Consider the following 14,140-nt stretch of genomic DNA (forward strand, 5'->3'; position numbering starts at 1 on the left):
CCGATCAAATAAATAAACAAATATACTCTGTTTGCTGTAATCGAGCTAGATCTTCAATCAAATTGTCTCGCTAACTAAATTTTTAACCCCGGCACGGATTCAGATTTTATTTTTAACATAATATTAAACATGTAATATCACAGATTATAGCTGCAGAACACGTCTTTTTTCTCATACCATAATGACACATGGCTCTGTTCTCAGTTTACATGTTGCGCTCACACAAACTCAACACGTGGATTAAGATTTCAAAAAACATGTGCATAGCAAGGATTAGGCCTGTGAAACTCATTCTTTTTCTCTTACATAAGTACAGCGTTAAAGACCATGCAAATAAGTAAAAGAACAAAAGCCGTGTGTCACCTCTTAATATACACTCCATACTTTACACATCTATGTCTTCTTACTTCGCTTGTTCCCCTGCGCATGACACTCAACATGCAGACGGATTCAGATATAACACCTGTGTATTAAATATACGGTGTATGATTTTAACACCTATCGAGACCAGCGTTAAACCGATTAAGTAAAGGACAAATGTAAAACATTTGTCTTGTGTATCTCTTTATGTATATCTGCCATATGTCTCTTATTATATAGAACCGCGGCATCGAAGATTCCGGTTTCACATAATGATCGATTTTATATCACCATTTATTATAATCATTTTTCTCTGTATAACATGTATCATCTGCATGTGCTTTGTTATCAATACTAGAATACAGATGTCATATAACAGTGTAAAACTTTAGTATATCGCAGACGATAAACTTACGGTTTTTGCAATTTGTACGGTATCATGTCTCATCCGAACACGTGGATTTATATGTGGTATATATATAGCAATATACTGTATATCCCAGATCATAACTTTAAAACTTTCTTTTCATGTACTAATGGTCACACAGGATGTTAAAAACACCTCTTATCTCTTGATGTAGGCACATATTCTTTACATTCATGCATGTATAGGCCTGTGTCAAAAACCGAAGTGCTCTTAATTTACACGTAATTGCGCTCATCCATACCTCAGTTTGCACGTGGATCCAGATTTCATATTACACAGCTTGTGTATCACAGTTTACGACTTTAAACTCCATGTTGTCTTCTCTTACCAGTTGAAGACTTCAAACCTCATTTTGTTTTTCTTTGATCATTTGCGATATAATAACGTCTGATTTATCAGTGTATACACTTTATATGTGAAAAATCGAGATCTTAATCTACGTTTTGGTCTCACCCAAATCCCAACACGTGGATACAGATTTTTTATAACTGTCTTGTACATCCCAGATGATGACATAAAACACCACTTCCTTCTTTTACCAATTGCGATATACAACGTTATAGCACGTCTGATTTATCAGTGTATATACTTTATGTATGAAAAATCGAAGAGTTCTAAATACACGTGTTGCCCTCACCCAAATCCCAACTTGCGATATATACGGCGTCAAAACACTTCCTTTATCAGTGTATAGACTTTATGTGTGAAACATAGAAGAGTCCGTAATTAATCCACGTGTTGCGCTCATCTAAACCCCAACACGTGGATTCAGATTTTAAATAGCAATAACTGGTTTCATCCCAGATCATGTTTTTAAGCCCTATTTCTTTTTTTTTACACACTACGATGTACTACGTTATAACACGTCTTATCTCCTGGTTTATACACTTCATTAATCCACGTGCTGTGCTCGCTCAAATCCCCAACACGTGGATTCAGATTTCACGTGACAGCCTTTAACCATTACTGTTAAAACCACTTTGTGTTAACCACTGGATAGGGCAAGTAAACGAATAAATGTAAAATAAATGTATATAGTCTCTTAATATATATAACTTATATACTTTATATATGTCGCATCGTACATCGTTGTGTTCTTGAACCACCTGTTCCGCTCCCTTAATACATACTAAGCGTGTAAATTTCTTTTTCATTGTTTCAGATTTTTTGGCAAAATAAAATAATAGACAGTTATATTTGTATTCAAGAAGGAAGAAATCACTCGTCTATTCTCTTACCATACTCAATACATGTAGATCACACACTATGAGCGTAATCCACGTGTTCGTCTCCCCTGTCCCTCAACACGTGGATTCAAACAGTATGTGCACATAATACACATGTATCATAGGTTGTCGACCGATGAACCAATTCATTTTTTCTTAGCTGTATGTCATGCTACGTATACATTGACATATTCTCAGTCAACACGTGGATTTAACCACGCGTATGGCTTGTTTAATTCATATCACAAGGTATGGCTCCATGCCCTCCCTTACAAGCATCTTATACATATACTCCTTAGTACGTGGGGTCAAATAGCATATAACACGTTTTATATACTGAACCACATGTATATTGAGCAGCAGGTATAAGATGCGACAACAGAAAATAGCATGCCTTTATACTGTGCCATGTTAGTATGTTATTTCGCATGTTCATGTTATCGAACCACTCAAATTTGTTTTTTACAGGTCTCATGCTAAAGGTAATTGAAAGAACAAAAAACGGTTCTGATCAGTATGAGGGGCGATGCGAAGGGGCGAAACTTCGGATTAAGGTCTCTTCGCCCATTCACATAGCAACTTCCCCCTTCGCGTCGCAACGTCGCCCGTTTGCCTCAACGCCCCTGGTATTACTGGAGGCAAAATCGGCCATGACCAGTCATCATGGATCAGAGTTGATGTTTTTCCCGTGCTGTGTATTTTATTGGGTAGTTCCAAGAGACATTCATGGGCATCGTTTTGACCTGCATATCATTAAAGGCAAATTCCCAAACACGTGAAATCGATAATGATAGCACCTCCATAACGGACTACTGCTTTTGTTGTTGCACGCCAAGGGTATGTGGGAGGTGACTTCGTCATACCGGTTGCAAAACACGTGTAACATATGAATGATATCGCAGTATTTCAGACACACTGGTTATCACAAAATAACAGTGTGTATTTTAAACATCATACAGTTGGGAAGGGATTTTTTCAAACTGGCTTGTTTTGGGCGAGCACTTGCACTCGGCTATGCATATCCATTCGCTGACCCAGCAAGTCTGTGTGACCAAGCTCACTATCCACAGAATTTGGACTGATGTTCCTGATTATGAATGTGAATATAATATAGAAGAAAGCAGATATATATAGTGTTATGTTTGTCATTTTACATGACATGCCTTCTGTCTCTTTCAGTTCTATTCTTAGAAAAAGTGGTCCAACGTGGGCGTGGTTTCGTGTTTTTTTTCCCGGTTAATTGGAGCATAAACGCAAAAATGTCACCAATCAAATCGCGCCTTACAAACGTCAATGAGACTGACTTATAAGAGAGATAACTCCGAGTGCCTGTGCTGCCAGACGTGCTTCGGCACATGGACTTGCTAAAGCTTCGCCGCTAATGTCCGCGCGTGGACCAATACAATCAGCATTCATCACTGAAATGAATTTAAAGTTCACTGGAACCTTGCCTTCCGTAACGTTCTGCCTTGATCACCATGACCCATTGACCTTGTCAACCTATGGCATGAAGCCGACCAACGTTATACAAGTCAAAAATATATAGTGCCACCAGCTCTACCCAGATTAAGACCACTATGAGCAGACATTGATAGACTTCTGATAAAACATAGCCCGAGATTGCTTTGATGTTAGATTGGGCAAAATTTTGCTCAGATGGCTGTGGATGACTCCAATCCAACATTGGTTGGCCAAACAAAATTTTGCCAATCCCAAGGCACAGCAATCTCCGACTAATAAAACATAGCAAGTTAACCTAATGCCACTCAAGTCAAGTCGTCCAATGTGCAGATAATTTCCCATACTGTCTGACTTATAATGGCAATGAAATATATATTAAGTCTTAATATTTAGCTGTTCATTCACACGATAATGACAACAGTACACACAGCATTACAGACCTTTGACGACAAGCAGAATTTGCTTTTCCTAACCTCTGTTGTACTGATCAGATTTGAGGTTAACCGCCTATAAACTACTTAAATGAAAACATTGTAATGTTCATCTACTTTATTGTAAACTGTCTAAACAAAAAAAAAAAAAAACAACAACAGCGAAAAAGTTACAAGGAGTGACAATTTATCACCGCTCTCATACTGTATACCAGGTTTTACTATTTTCTATGCTGAACTGAAGATAATATTTCTCGCACCACTCTTTACAGTAAGTGTGAAAGGGCGACAATGGAGCTAAACGCCTGGCCGAACATCCTCTTAAAAGTGATACGAAATTGCCATTCTAAAATACAGATGTACAGATAGAACAATGCCTCCATTGAGTTCACATCTCTAATATGGCCTCGGACCCCCATTAATTTTCCATAAGCGACAATGTTAACGTCTAGCGCTGTAGCTCAGTCCCAAACATTCCGTGGCCAATAAGCTTTGGTGCATACCTGGCCCAGCCTGTGAGAAAGAAGCCATAAAAATCTTGACATAGGTTGACCGTCAAAATCTGGACCTTTCCATGCCGGCAGCTGGGAGGCGTGCCTAGCAACGCCAAGGGGACGTCACTCGCAGCCTCATCACTACCTCACACCTTGTGTCCTCTCACACAGACTTTCAAACTTTCATCAATAAAGCTCATACCTCCTCAAAGTTTAGACAGTTTCCAGCATTTTAATACCAAGCATGCACCTGTGCACCAAAAATGGACGCCTGGGAGCAAAAAAAGACTTTATACCCTAAAATTCACAGAACTTCAATCGAAAAACGGAAGTTGTAATGGGGGTCTGTGTCCATTTATGGCTTGACCGCAACTAGGCGCCATACTTTTTATAACAGCGACATCGAAAGCGAGGCTCGTGTATTACGCCACCTGATCTGAGATGGCTACTTTCGCCTTCAGAGAACAACTGCACGTGATGGAAAACGTACCGAACTGTTGAGCAGAACACAGGCATTCGTGGGTATTATTATTCTCTTCGTCCATGCTCGAGCTGAACCATAGCAATTTAAATATATTTACACACATAACACTTCATTTTGCATAATAGAATTCACAGGGGACACAACAATGGTTATCGTGGGCTCTTCACTGTGTTCTCCACGCTGCATGACCAAATGGCATACGCGGATATACAAGATTTTTACCAAATTCAGTCCATTGCACTGCAATGACATCATGTTGCTTATATGTCGTGCAAAGAGCGGCGACCTGCCTTGCCCATAACTCTACAGAATACCCTCCGCTTGCCTTGGCATACGCAATTACTTCTTCGAACTCACTTCTTTGTTGAGCGCCGCCATGTTGAATAACGTAATATTCATTAGCTAATACATGAGTAAATAGTTCTTTTTTATTTTGGATGTTTTTGATTAATTTAGATGCAGGTAGTTGCTTGACTTTTGCACTATTGGTACAGATTTAGACTCAAGGAATCTGAAAATACTTTTCAAATATCTTATACCCCTCTATCAACAATTATCCCCAAATTTGGGGGGAAATCATTGCGCTGATGGCGCTCATCTACACACGAGCCTTATCTCGGTACCGTAGTATCATGTAGAAAGGCGCGTGATCTCGAATGACGAAATTTGCCCACATTTTCGTTCCACAACAAATTTGATGGTTCAAGGCTATGGAAATTTGCGCATTGATTGGTTAAGCATAGACGTGGATGTAACCTGAAATTCATCGTTACATCCTCAGTGGCTGGGTAAATTGCAACTCTATTATCATTTTGCTACATGTCAGTTTACAGTCTTATACCTGACAACCATTCATGACTGTGACGTCCAAACTCTTGTAAATATTTTTGTGTTTTGTCATGAAGTTTATTTTTGTTTGTGGATAGTTTAATGTAACGAAAGTGTGTGTGTTGCTTATCATGATACGATTATAGTTTTGAACACCTGACAAATTTTTACAAGAAAAGCGCTGGTAACGCATAAATTTCTATCTCTTAAGTTTTTCTTGTCCAAGAATCATTCTTAAATTGACATGAACAAATTCCGAGCCCAACAAAACGGTATTCTGATGTAGAATCTTGTGATCACATTGTTGTTGTTACTCTAGAATTGTGTGTGTAGTAAATCACTGCGAAGCAACCTGTGTTGAGCATATCTTTAACAGGACTTTGTTGCCTAAGTTTTAATTCTAGGTTCGCGCTGTCATGAACATTGGTATTAAGTGTGCAACGGCATTCACTCATCTGTATATAATGCATTTATCAGTATAGGTTTTTTTTTCTACCCCAAAATGTACTCACTCTAACTCTTCGTAAAACATTCTGCACGTGTACACCGAGAACAACATTCCAGGAAGAGTTGTGTCCCTTTTCACGTTTCCTGACTAATGCATATGATTTGGTTTCTGATTTTGTTTACATGTTTTAATGTTACAGTCAATCTTTAGTATCTATTGCCAGGATAATTTCTAGCCAGATAGTTGCTACAAGTAAGGTATTGATATGTCTTGAACCAGTTACATCCAGTTGTCGGTAAAAGAGGATATAAATAGACACTGATAAACATAAGAGAACTCCAAGAAGGTACAGTGACTGCCTTAGAATGTTTGTTGCAAACTGATAAATCAGAAGTAATTCTTTTTTCATATAGAAACCACAAGTCATCTTGTCATTGAATTCAGACTACACAGTGTGTAGGCCTAATATTTCAGCAGCTACATGTGACCGTTTCTTGAATATCATTTGGTTGTGACAACTGACAAACGATTGAAAATGCATGTCACCATGTAATCTGACACCATTTAGAATTGTCATAAAAGTTATAACGTCTATGAGGCCATTGTTAAAATGCTACTTCAGCCCCAAGATAAAGCAGGTGGAAATATCAAAATGATCTGAAGGATAATCGATACCCTATGAAGTAGAGCTAACACATTTTTTTTTCACAATTGAACAAAACCATTGATACCATCTTGATCATTATCACTTAACCCTGCTTTTATGATGTTCAGGACTACACGTCTTGACATTGGAATAGCTCACTAAAAACAAAAATGTTTTTTTATGTTTTCACGTCACTCAACCCATCACAATGTCAGGACCTGGTGCAGTGTTGAAAGAACAGACCCCTTAAAATAAAGCATTTCATGCTTATTCCAGATGCCTTGTCATTCTTTTTAGTAGTTAAAAAGCTACTACATGTTGTAACTACTCTTTTCAGGTGCAATCGAATACAAGCATGGAATCTGAGGAGAGGGATTTGTGTAAACACTGCAAGAAACCATTTGAAAGGCGCCCAAAGGGCTATCACAGGCAAAGGTGTTCTCTTCTTCTCCCGGAAATAAAAACTGGATTTTACTGCTTGACATGCTTCAAGTTGCTGAAAAGAGGCAGTGTGCCATTTCCTGGAAACTCTGCCTTAGTGACAGGTTCTACAAATTCTCAGAATATCTCATCTGAGTGTCCGTTAACGAATCTCAGCTCAGCAAATTTAGAGATTCATTCTTGTGGAACCAGAGCAGAGGTATGTGGAAACCATGAAGTTTTCAGAATTGTATTTTATGTATTCACATATAATTTTAGAGAAAGTTTGTTGATGAATAGTGATGAGAAGTGGTAGCATGGAGATAAGCGATTACACTCAGTTTTAACAAAACTAAACAATCAAGTCGGAAACATAGCCCAGGTAAGCATATTTGTAACTCCAAAAAAAGGACCTATTTGATATTTTCAATGGACTTTTTTTTTTTTTACTTTTTTCACATTATTAATTTCTTGAATTTAATTTGACAATAGCCAGAGTGAAAACAAGAAATTCATGACAGACCAAACAGTGTTTTTCTGATATTCAGAATACCGCTTAGAAAAAATGTTTTAATATTAATAGTTTCAAATGCGTGAAGCTTGAGAGCTATCATTTCCAATCTGAAGACATTTTTTTTGAAAACTGAAACCTTACCACATGAAAACGCATTACCTGGCCTGTGAAAATTAACAGAAATTAACAATATTAACTTCTATTCTTCCCATTATTATTTCATTTAATTTAGTTTTGTCGGAATGAAAATACTTTTTCTGCTGGTTGGAACAATGAATTATGTAAGGATGGCCTAATCTGCTGGTATGGGAATATTTGACAATGTCTTGTTTCTGAAGCTTGAGAGCTGTCATATCTAATCAGAGAGGGAATTTGTTTGAAAACTGAAATTTTACCAGATGAAAACGCATAACCTGCCCTGTGCAAAGTAATTGGTAAGTCATGTCTTGTGGGATGAAAGTTAGTCAGGAATTGGTTACAGGGTGGCTGTAAGGATAACCTTGAAATTTGTGTCATCATTTTACCAGTTCTGTTGGGGGTTGAACTTTTCTTTGGAGGGTAGGGTGGGGCTGTAGATAGAATAGATTTTCAGTGGAGTTGGGGGTGGAACTCTAGATAGGATAGATTTTCTTTGGAGTGTAGGGTGGGGCTCTATATAGGATAGATTTTCAGTGGAGTTGGGTGTGGAACTCTAGATGGGATAGATTTTCTTTGGAGTGTAGGGTGGGGCTCTATATAGGATAGATTTTCAGTGGAGTTGGGGGTGGAACTCTAGATAGGATAGATTTTCTTTGGAGTGTAGGGTGGGGCTCTATATAGGATAGATTTTCAGTGGAGTTGGGTGTGGAACTCTAGATGGGATAGATTTTCTTTGGAGTGTAGGGTGGGGTTGTAGATAGGATAAATGTTGTGGGAGTGGGAGGTGGGGCTCTTGATAGGATGGATTTTCTGTGGAGTGTGGGCTGGGGGTGGGGTCTGAGAGCAGTGAACTCATCACAGTAATATTCTGTAGATGTGATTGATTGCACAGAAGTAAAGATTTGTTTTTGGTGCTACTGTTTTCAGGTTCCAATGGATAAAGACATGGAGTCTGAGGAGAAGGATTTGTGTAAACACTGCAAGAAACCATTTGAAAGGCGCCCAAAGGGCTATCACAGACAAAGGTGTTCTCTTCTTTTCCCGGAAATAAAAACTGGATTTTACTGCTTGACATGCTTCAGGTTGCTGAAAAGAGGCAGTGTGCCATTTCCTGGAAAACCTGCCTTAGTGACAGATTCTACGAATTCTCAGAGTACCTCATCTGAGTGTCTGTTAACAAATCTCAGCTCAGCAAATTTAGAGATTCACTCTTGTGGAACCAGAGCAGAGGTATGTGGGAATCATGCAATGTTCAAAACAATATATTGTGTATTTCACAGAGAATTCTAGAGAAAATTTGCTGATGAATATTGGTGATTGGATATCATGTTTCTCCATATTAGAGGAAATTTAATGTTATCTGACGGGTAAGTGAAAAGTTTGAAGCGATCAGATTGAGGATGGTAGTGCCTTCTAGCCAATTTACAACAGTGGGGTGCATTATATTCTCTAATTGTAATTCCAAATAATACTATGTATGTATGCTAGGGGTTTAATATCGTCAAATAACACTGTATGTTATACTCTTCAATTTGTTTTATTTATAGATGCAAACTAAAACTTCGGGGATGAGCAGTAGAATTCTTAATGGTAATAAAAACCACAGAAATATCTCATGTGACCCTGCTGTGTCACTGTGTGAAGAGGAATCCAAAAAACTGATGAAGAACTGCGTTTCTGACAGCAGTTGTCAATCAGACACACCTGCCCTTAATATGGCCTATTCTGGGAATCAGAACAGGAGTTGGATGAATGGTAGCACGGAAACATTCCAAGTTTCCTGTACAACAGTATATTCCCAACTGAGCAGACGTTTCAGTGTGAGTCCATCAAGTGGCTGGCAGCTGGATAATTTTGACGGCCAACGAACTTCTGCACTTGGTAGGCATTGCGGTGAAGAGGGATACAGTAGATCTGTACAGATGCTTTTACCGTTAAATGTGATGAAGAATGAGTCCCAGCTTGACACACAGCTGGAACCTGGAGAAATTATCTTGGGTTTACAAGATAGTAGACCTAGATCTAGCTCAGCTGACGGCCTTATTGGGAGCTATGTGGGCAAATGCATGTCACTGAATCCACAGAGATATGGTGACATCAAGGAAGAAGCTGTAAAAACTGTATCGCATGAGGCACCGCCAGGACAGCCCGGTATTTCTGTAGAAACATGCCAGAAGTGTGATGGGAATTCTCAGGGAGACATGTCCACGATTAAGGAAGAATGTGTTAAGGTGGTTGGGGCTGGAAATTGTGGTCACAGTCATCATTCTAGCTGGAAAAATTTTGATATTTGTCTGCCCTCAAACTTTACCTGGATATCCCAACCCTATGTAATGCTAAAACCGTTAACTGAAGCTGACCTGAAAAATAATGGTTGCAAACTCAACAGTAGTGGTACTGATAGCAGGAAAGGTGAAAAGGCTGCCGACAGTGATAGGAGTAATGTTGAGGAAGACAGAAATGATAGTACTAAAGATGGAATTAGTGTTAATGACGATAAAGCTGGAAATGATGATGATGGTGAAGATGATGATGATACATCTGGTGGTATGAGTGACATTGATTCTTCTCAGTTAGACCCTGACTGGAAGGAGTGCTCTCGGGAGGGTGGGGATGGTAGTAGTCCGTCTGTAAGTGACAGGAAACCCTCTGCCCCAGAGAGGTGGAAATTTATACTCTGTCCAAAGTATATAAAGGCAGAAATAAAGTTTTTAGAGAATTTAAGTGCGGCAATGGATGGGAAGAAGAAATGTGACAGTGGTGGAAGTATTGAGCAGGTGACGTTAAGCTGCCTTCTCTGCGGCCGAACATTTAAATATTTGGAGGAGCTCAGCCAGCATATGGCCAATGTCCATGGTACCACTCTCGATCTACCCCTCAAGTGTGAACAGTGTAAGGTTTTATTTCCCACATTAATTAAACTTAATGAACATGTTGAAGTAGACCATCGATGTAAGAAATGGTGTCCGATGTGTGGATTAAGCTTTGGAAATGAGAGGAACAGATCCTATGTTTCTCACCTTTACATTCACTTTCCATGTTATAGCTGCAAAGATTGTGACGCCCGATTTTCTGTGGTACGAGATCTTATGCTGCATACAAGCCAAACAGGTCACCAGCCTGCGAACAAGTGCGACAGATGCAAACATGTGGCCAAATCGGAGAAATGTTTAAGACGCCATGTACAAAAGCATGACAAAAGTGGTTTTTATAAGTGTGATTTATGTGATGCAGCAATAAAAAATCCATGGGGTATAATCAGCCACTATGCTACACATCCTGGCATTAGAATCTACACATGTCCATTTTGCAAGAAAAGCTTAAAGAGCCAGAAATCTGTCACTAGTCATGTGCGTCACTATCATGGGCCTAATATATGTCCCTGCCTAATCTGTGGAAAGATAACCCCTAAAGTATTATTAAAGACTCACATGGTCACCCATGCTCGTAAGACTCATGGCTGTCCAAAATGTGATAAAAAATTTGCCTCGACTGAACGTGTTCAGAACCACATAAAATACATTCACACCAGAGATCATAGCAAGAGGCCATTCTTGTGTGATTTGTGTGGTAAGGGTTGGCCCAGCAAGTCTCATCTACTATTACACCAACAAGTGCACAGTGACCAAATGTTTTTCCAGTGTGACTTGTGTGGCAAGCAATTTAAGAGAAGACATAATCTTACAAGCCACTTCAAATCCCACTCACTGCAACGCGACTATCAATGTGATATCTGTGGGGATCGCTTTAAGTGGAAACACAATTTGGAGAATCATCTGAAAACACATTCATAGGAATCTTCTCATTCTGGGTTTATATATACTGGTACTCCAGTTTTTAGTCTTCATCATTACATCTCAGCCAAATTTTGACAAAGGGTATCGTCAGAGTGATACTAGTACATGTTAGCCTATGCATTGTGAAAACATGTTCAGAACTATATCTGCATGTAAATCTGTATATGAGCATGGAGGTAAAATGGTGGATCGCCCAAACATGCAAAAGCTGATCCCATAATGGTGGATCGCCCAAACATGCCCAAGCTGATCCCACAATGGTGGATCGCCCAAACATACCCAAGCTGGTCCCATAATGTTGGATCGCCCAAACATGCCCAAGCTGATCCCACAATGGTGGATTGCCCAAACATGCCCAAGCTGATCCCACAATGGTGGATCGCCCAAACATACCCAAGCTGGTCCCATAATGTTGGATCGCCCAAACATGCCCAAGCTGATCCCACAATGGTGGATCGCCCAAACATGCCCAAGCTGATCCCATAATGGTGGATCGCCGAAACATGCCCAAGCTGATCCCATTGTGGTGAGTGCAAAATGACCTTTGACGTAGTTCCTCAGATCAAGATCATATTTGAGTTAGTTAATTATAAGTTCATGTCTGTAATTCTGTACAATGTTGGTGTCTCCAAGACCATTGAACTGTACGAATCAATATCTGGCAAATCTGCCACCAATAAAACCTCTCTATTGGTTTAATCTGACAAACCTACTTCCCTTTAAACTCTCTCTTGGTTTAATCTGACAAACCTACTTCCCTTTAAACTCTCTCTTGGTTTAATCTGACTAACCTGCTTCCTTTAAAACCCTCTCATGGTTTAATCTGGCAAATCTGCTTCCCTTAAAAGTCTTGGTTTAGTATGGCAAATCTGCCACCTTTAAAACCTCTATTGGTTTAATCTGACAAATCATCTTCCTTTAAACTCCTCTCTTGATTTAATTTGGCAGGGGCCTCCGTGGCTCAGTTTGCTAGCAGGCTAGTGCAGCGTAATAACCCAGGAGCTTCTCACCAATGCGGTTGCTGTCGGTTCAAGTCCATCTCATGCTGGCTTTCTCTCTGGCCGTATGTGGGAAGGTCTGTCAGCAACCTGGCACTGCCCGGTTTCCACCCACATAATGCTGGCTGCCGTCGTATAAGTGAAATATTCTTGAGTACGGCGTAAAACACGAATCAGATTAATAAAGTAAATTTAATCTGGCAAATTTGCTTCCTTTTAAACCTGCTCTTGGTTTAATCTGACAAATCTGATCCTATAAAACCCTATCTTGGTTTAATCTGGCAAATCTGCTTCCTTAGAAACCAGTCTTTTGGATTAATCTGGCAAATGTGCTGTCTTTGAAACCCTCTCGGTTTAATCTGGAAAATCTGCTACCTTTGAAACCACTCTCTTGGTTTAATCTGGTAAATCTGCTACCTTTAAATCCGCTTTCTTGGTTCAATCTGGCAAATCTGCTACCTTTGAAACCACTCTCTTGGTTTAATCTGGTAAATCTGCTACCTTTGAAACTGCTTTCTTGGTTCAATCTGGCAAATCTGCTTTCTTTGAAACCACTCTCTTGGTTTAATCTGGAAAATCTGCTACCTTTCAAACCACTTTCTTGGTTGAATCTGCCAAAATCTGCTGCCTTAAATCTGAAACCATGGATTTCTTGGCCAAATCCATCAAATCTGCAACAGGATCAATGTATTGCTGATAGGGTTTTTCACCTCAAGTTCGGAAATTTAAAAATGTACTTTTAGAAGCACATAAAGGCCGTTAGATGATAATTTTGAAACCAGCACTTCAAATTCAAACTTTACAAAAATCTTCTAAAAGGTGAATGGATCAGTCAAAGTGCTGAATTTTAACAGGTGAAATACAGTTTGCCAACCATCAGCCTTGGAAGTGGAGCTTTCATTTGTTTAACATTTCACAGTGAAATTTAAAACAAGTAAATAGAGCTCGTCCAAACATGCAGCTGTATAGGTTAGAATGTTTATTGGGTTTCTCTAGACTGATATTGAAGTGTAAGATGTGTCTTGCTCATCATTCATTCAAAGATGCACAATAGGTAACATCCATGGATCTGTTTTTACTATTAAAATGAAACAATCATTGTCAAATGGAGGTTTTAATGTTTGGTTGGTTGATCATTCATCCAAAGATGCACAATTGGTGACATCCACGGATCTGTTTTTACCATTAAAATGCAACAGTCATTATCAAATGAAGGTTTTAATGTTTGGTTGGTTGATCATTCATCCAAAGATGCACAATTGGTGACATCCATGGATCTGTTTTTACCATTAAAATGCAACAATCATTGTCAAATGAAGGTTTTAAAATTTGGTTGGTTGATCATTCATCCAAAGATGCACAATTGGTGACATCAATGGATCTGTTTTTACCATCCAAATGCAACAATCATTATCAAATGAAGGTTTTAATGTTTGGTTGGTTGATCATTCATCCAAAGATGCACAAT

General features: G+C 39.1%; 1 protein-coding gene across 3 annotated transcripts; it reads left to right on the forward strand.

Annotated features, from left to right (window-relative positions):
• The first annotated feature begins 4,782 nt into the window (after positions 1-4,782).
• On the forward strand, positions 4,783-12,341 carry LOC135470369 (zinc finger and SCAN domain-containing protein 2-like). 3 transcript variants are annotated; one of them, XM_064749269.1, is made up of 4 exons: positions 4,783-4,917; positions 7,143-7,445; positions 8,805-9,107; positions 9,425-12,341. In XM_064749269.1, exons 2-4 carry the CDS (start codon positions 7,161-7,163, stop codon positions 11,669-11,671), a joined length of 2,835 nt encoding a protein of 944 aa, XP_064605339.1. In that variant the 5' UTR covers positions 4,783-4,917; positions 7,143-7,160; the 3' UTR covers positions 11,672-12,341. The 3 variants fall into 3 exon arrangements, with proteins under 3 accessions (XP_064605339.1, XP_064605341.1, XP_064605340.1); XM_064749270.1 differs by having other exon boundaries at positions 4,868-4,921; XM_064749271.1 differs by lacking the exon at positions 8,805-9,107.
• Positions 12,342-14,140: the final 1,799 nt, after the last annotated feature.

Source organism: Liolophura sinensis, chromosome 7 (assembly GCF_032854445.1).
Source record: "Liolophura sinensis isolate JHLJ2023 chromosome 7, CUHK_Ljap_v2, whole genome shotgun sequence".
NCBI classification, from domain to species: domain Eukaryota; kingdom Metazoa; phylum Mollusca; class Polyplacophora; order Chitonida; family Chitonidae; genus Liolophura; species Liolophura sinensis.

What these genes read in the sequence shown, in the direction of transcription:
- LOC135470369 (XM_064749269.1), top strand. Translation starts at nt 7,161, where the DNA reads ATGGAATCTGAGGAGAGGGATTTGTGTAAACACTGCAAGAAACCATTT. An exon ending in CTTGTGGAACCAGAGCAGAG is followed by an intron (nt 7,446 to 8,804) that starts GTATGTGGAAAC and finishes TACTGTTTTCAG; the next exon opens with GTTCCAATGGATAAAGACAT. An exon ending in CTTGTGGAACCAGAGCAGAG is followed by an intron (nt 9,108 to 9,424) that starts GTATGTGGGAAT and finishes TTTTATTTATAG; the next exon opens with ATGCAAACTAAAACTTCGGG.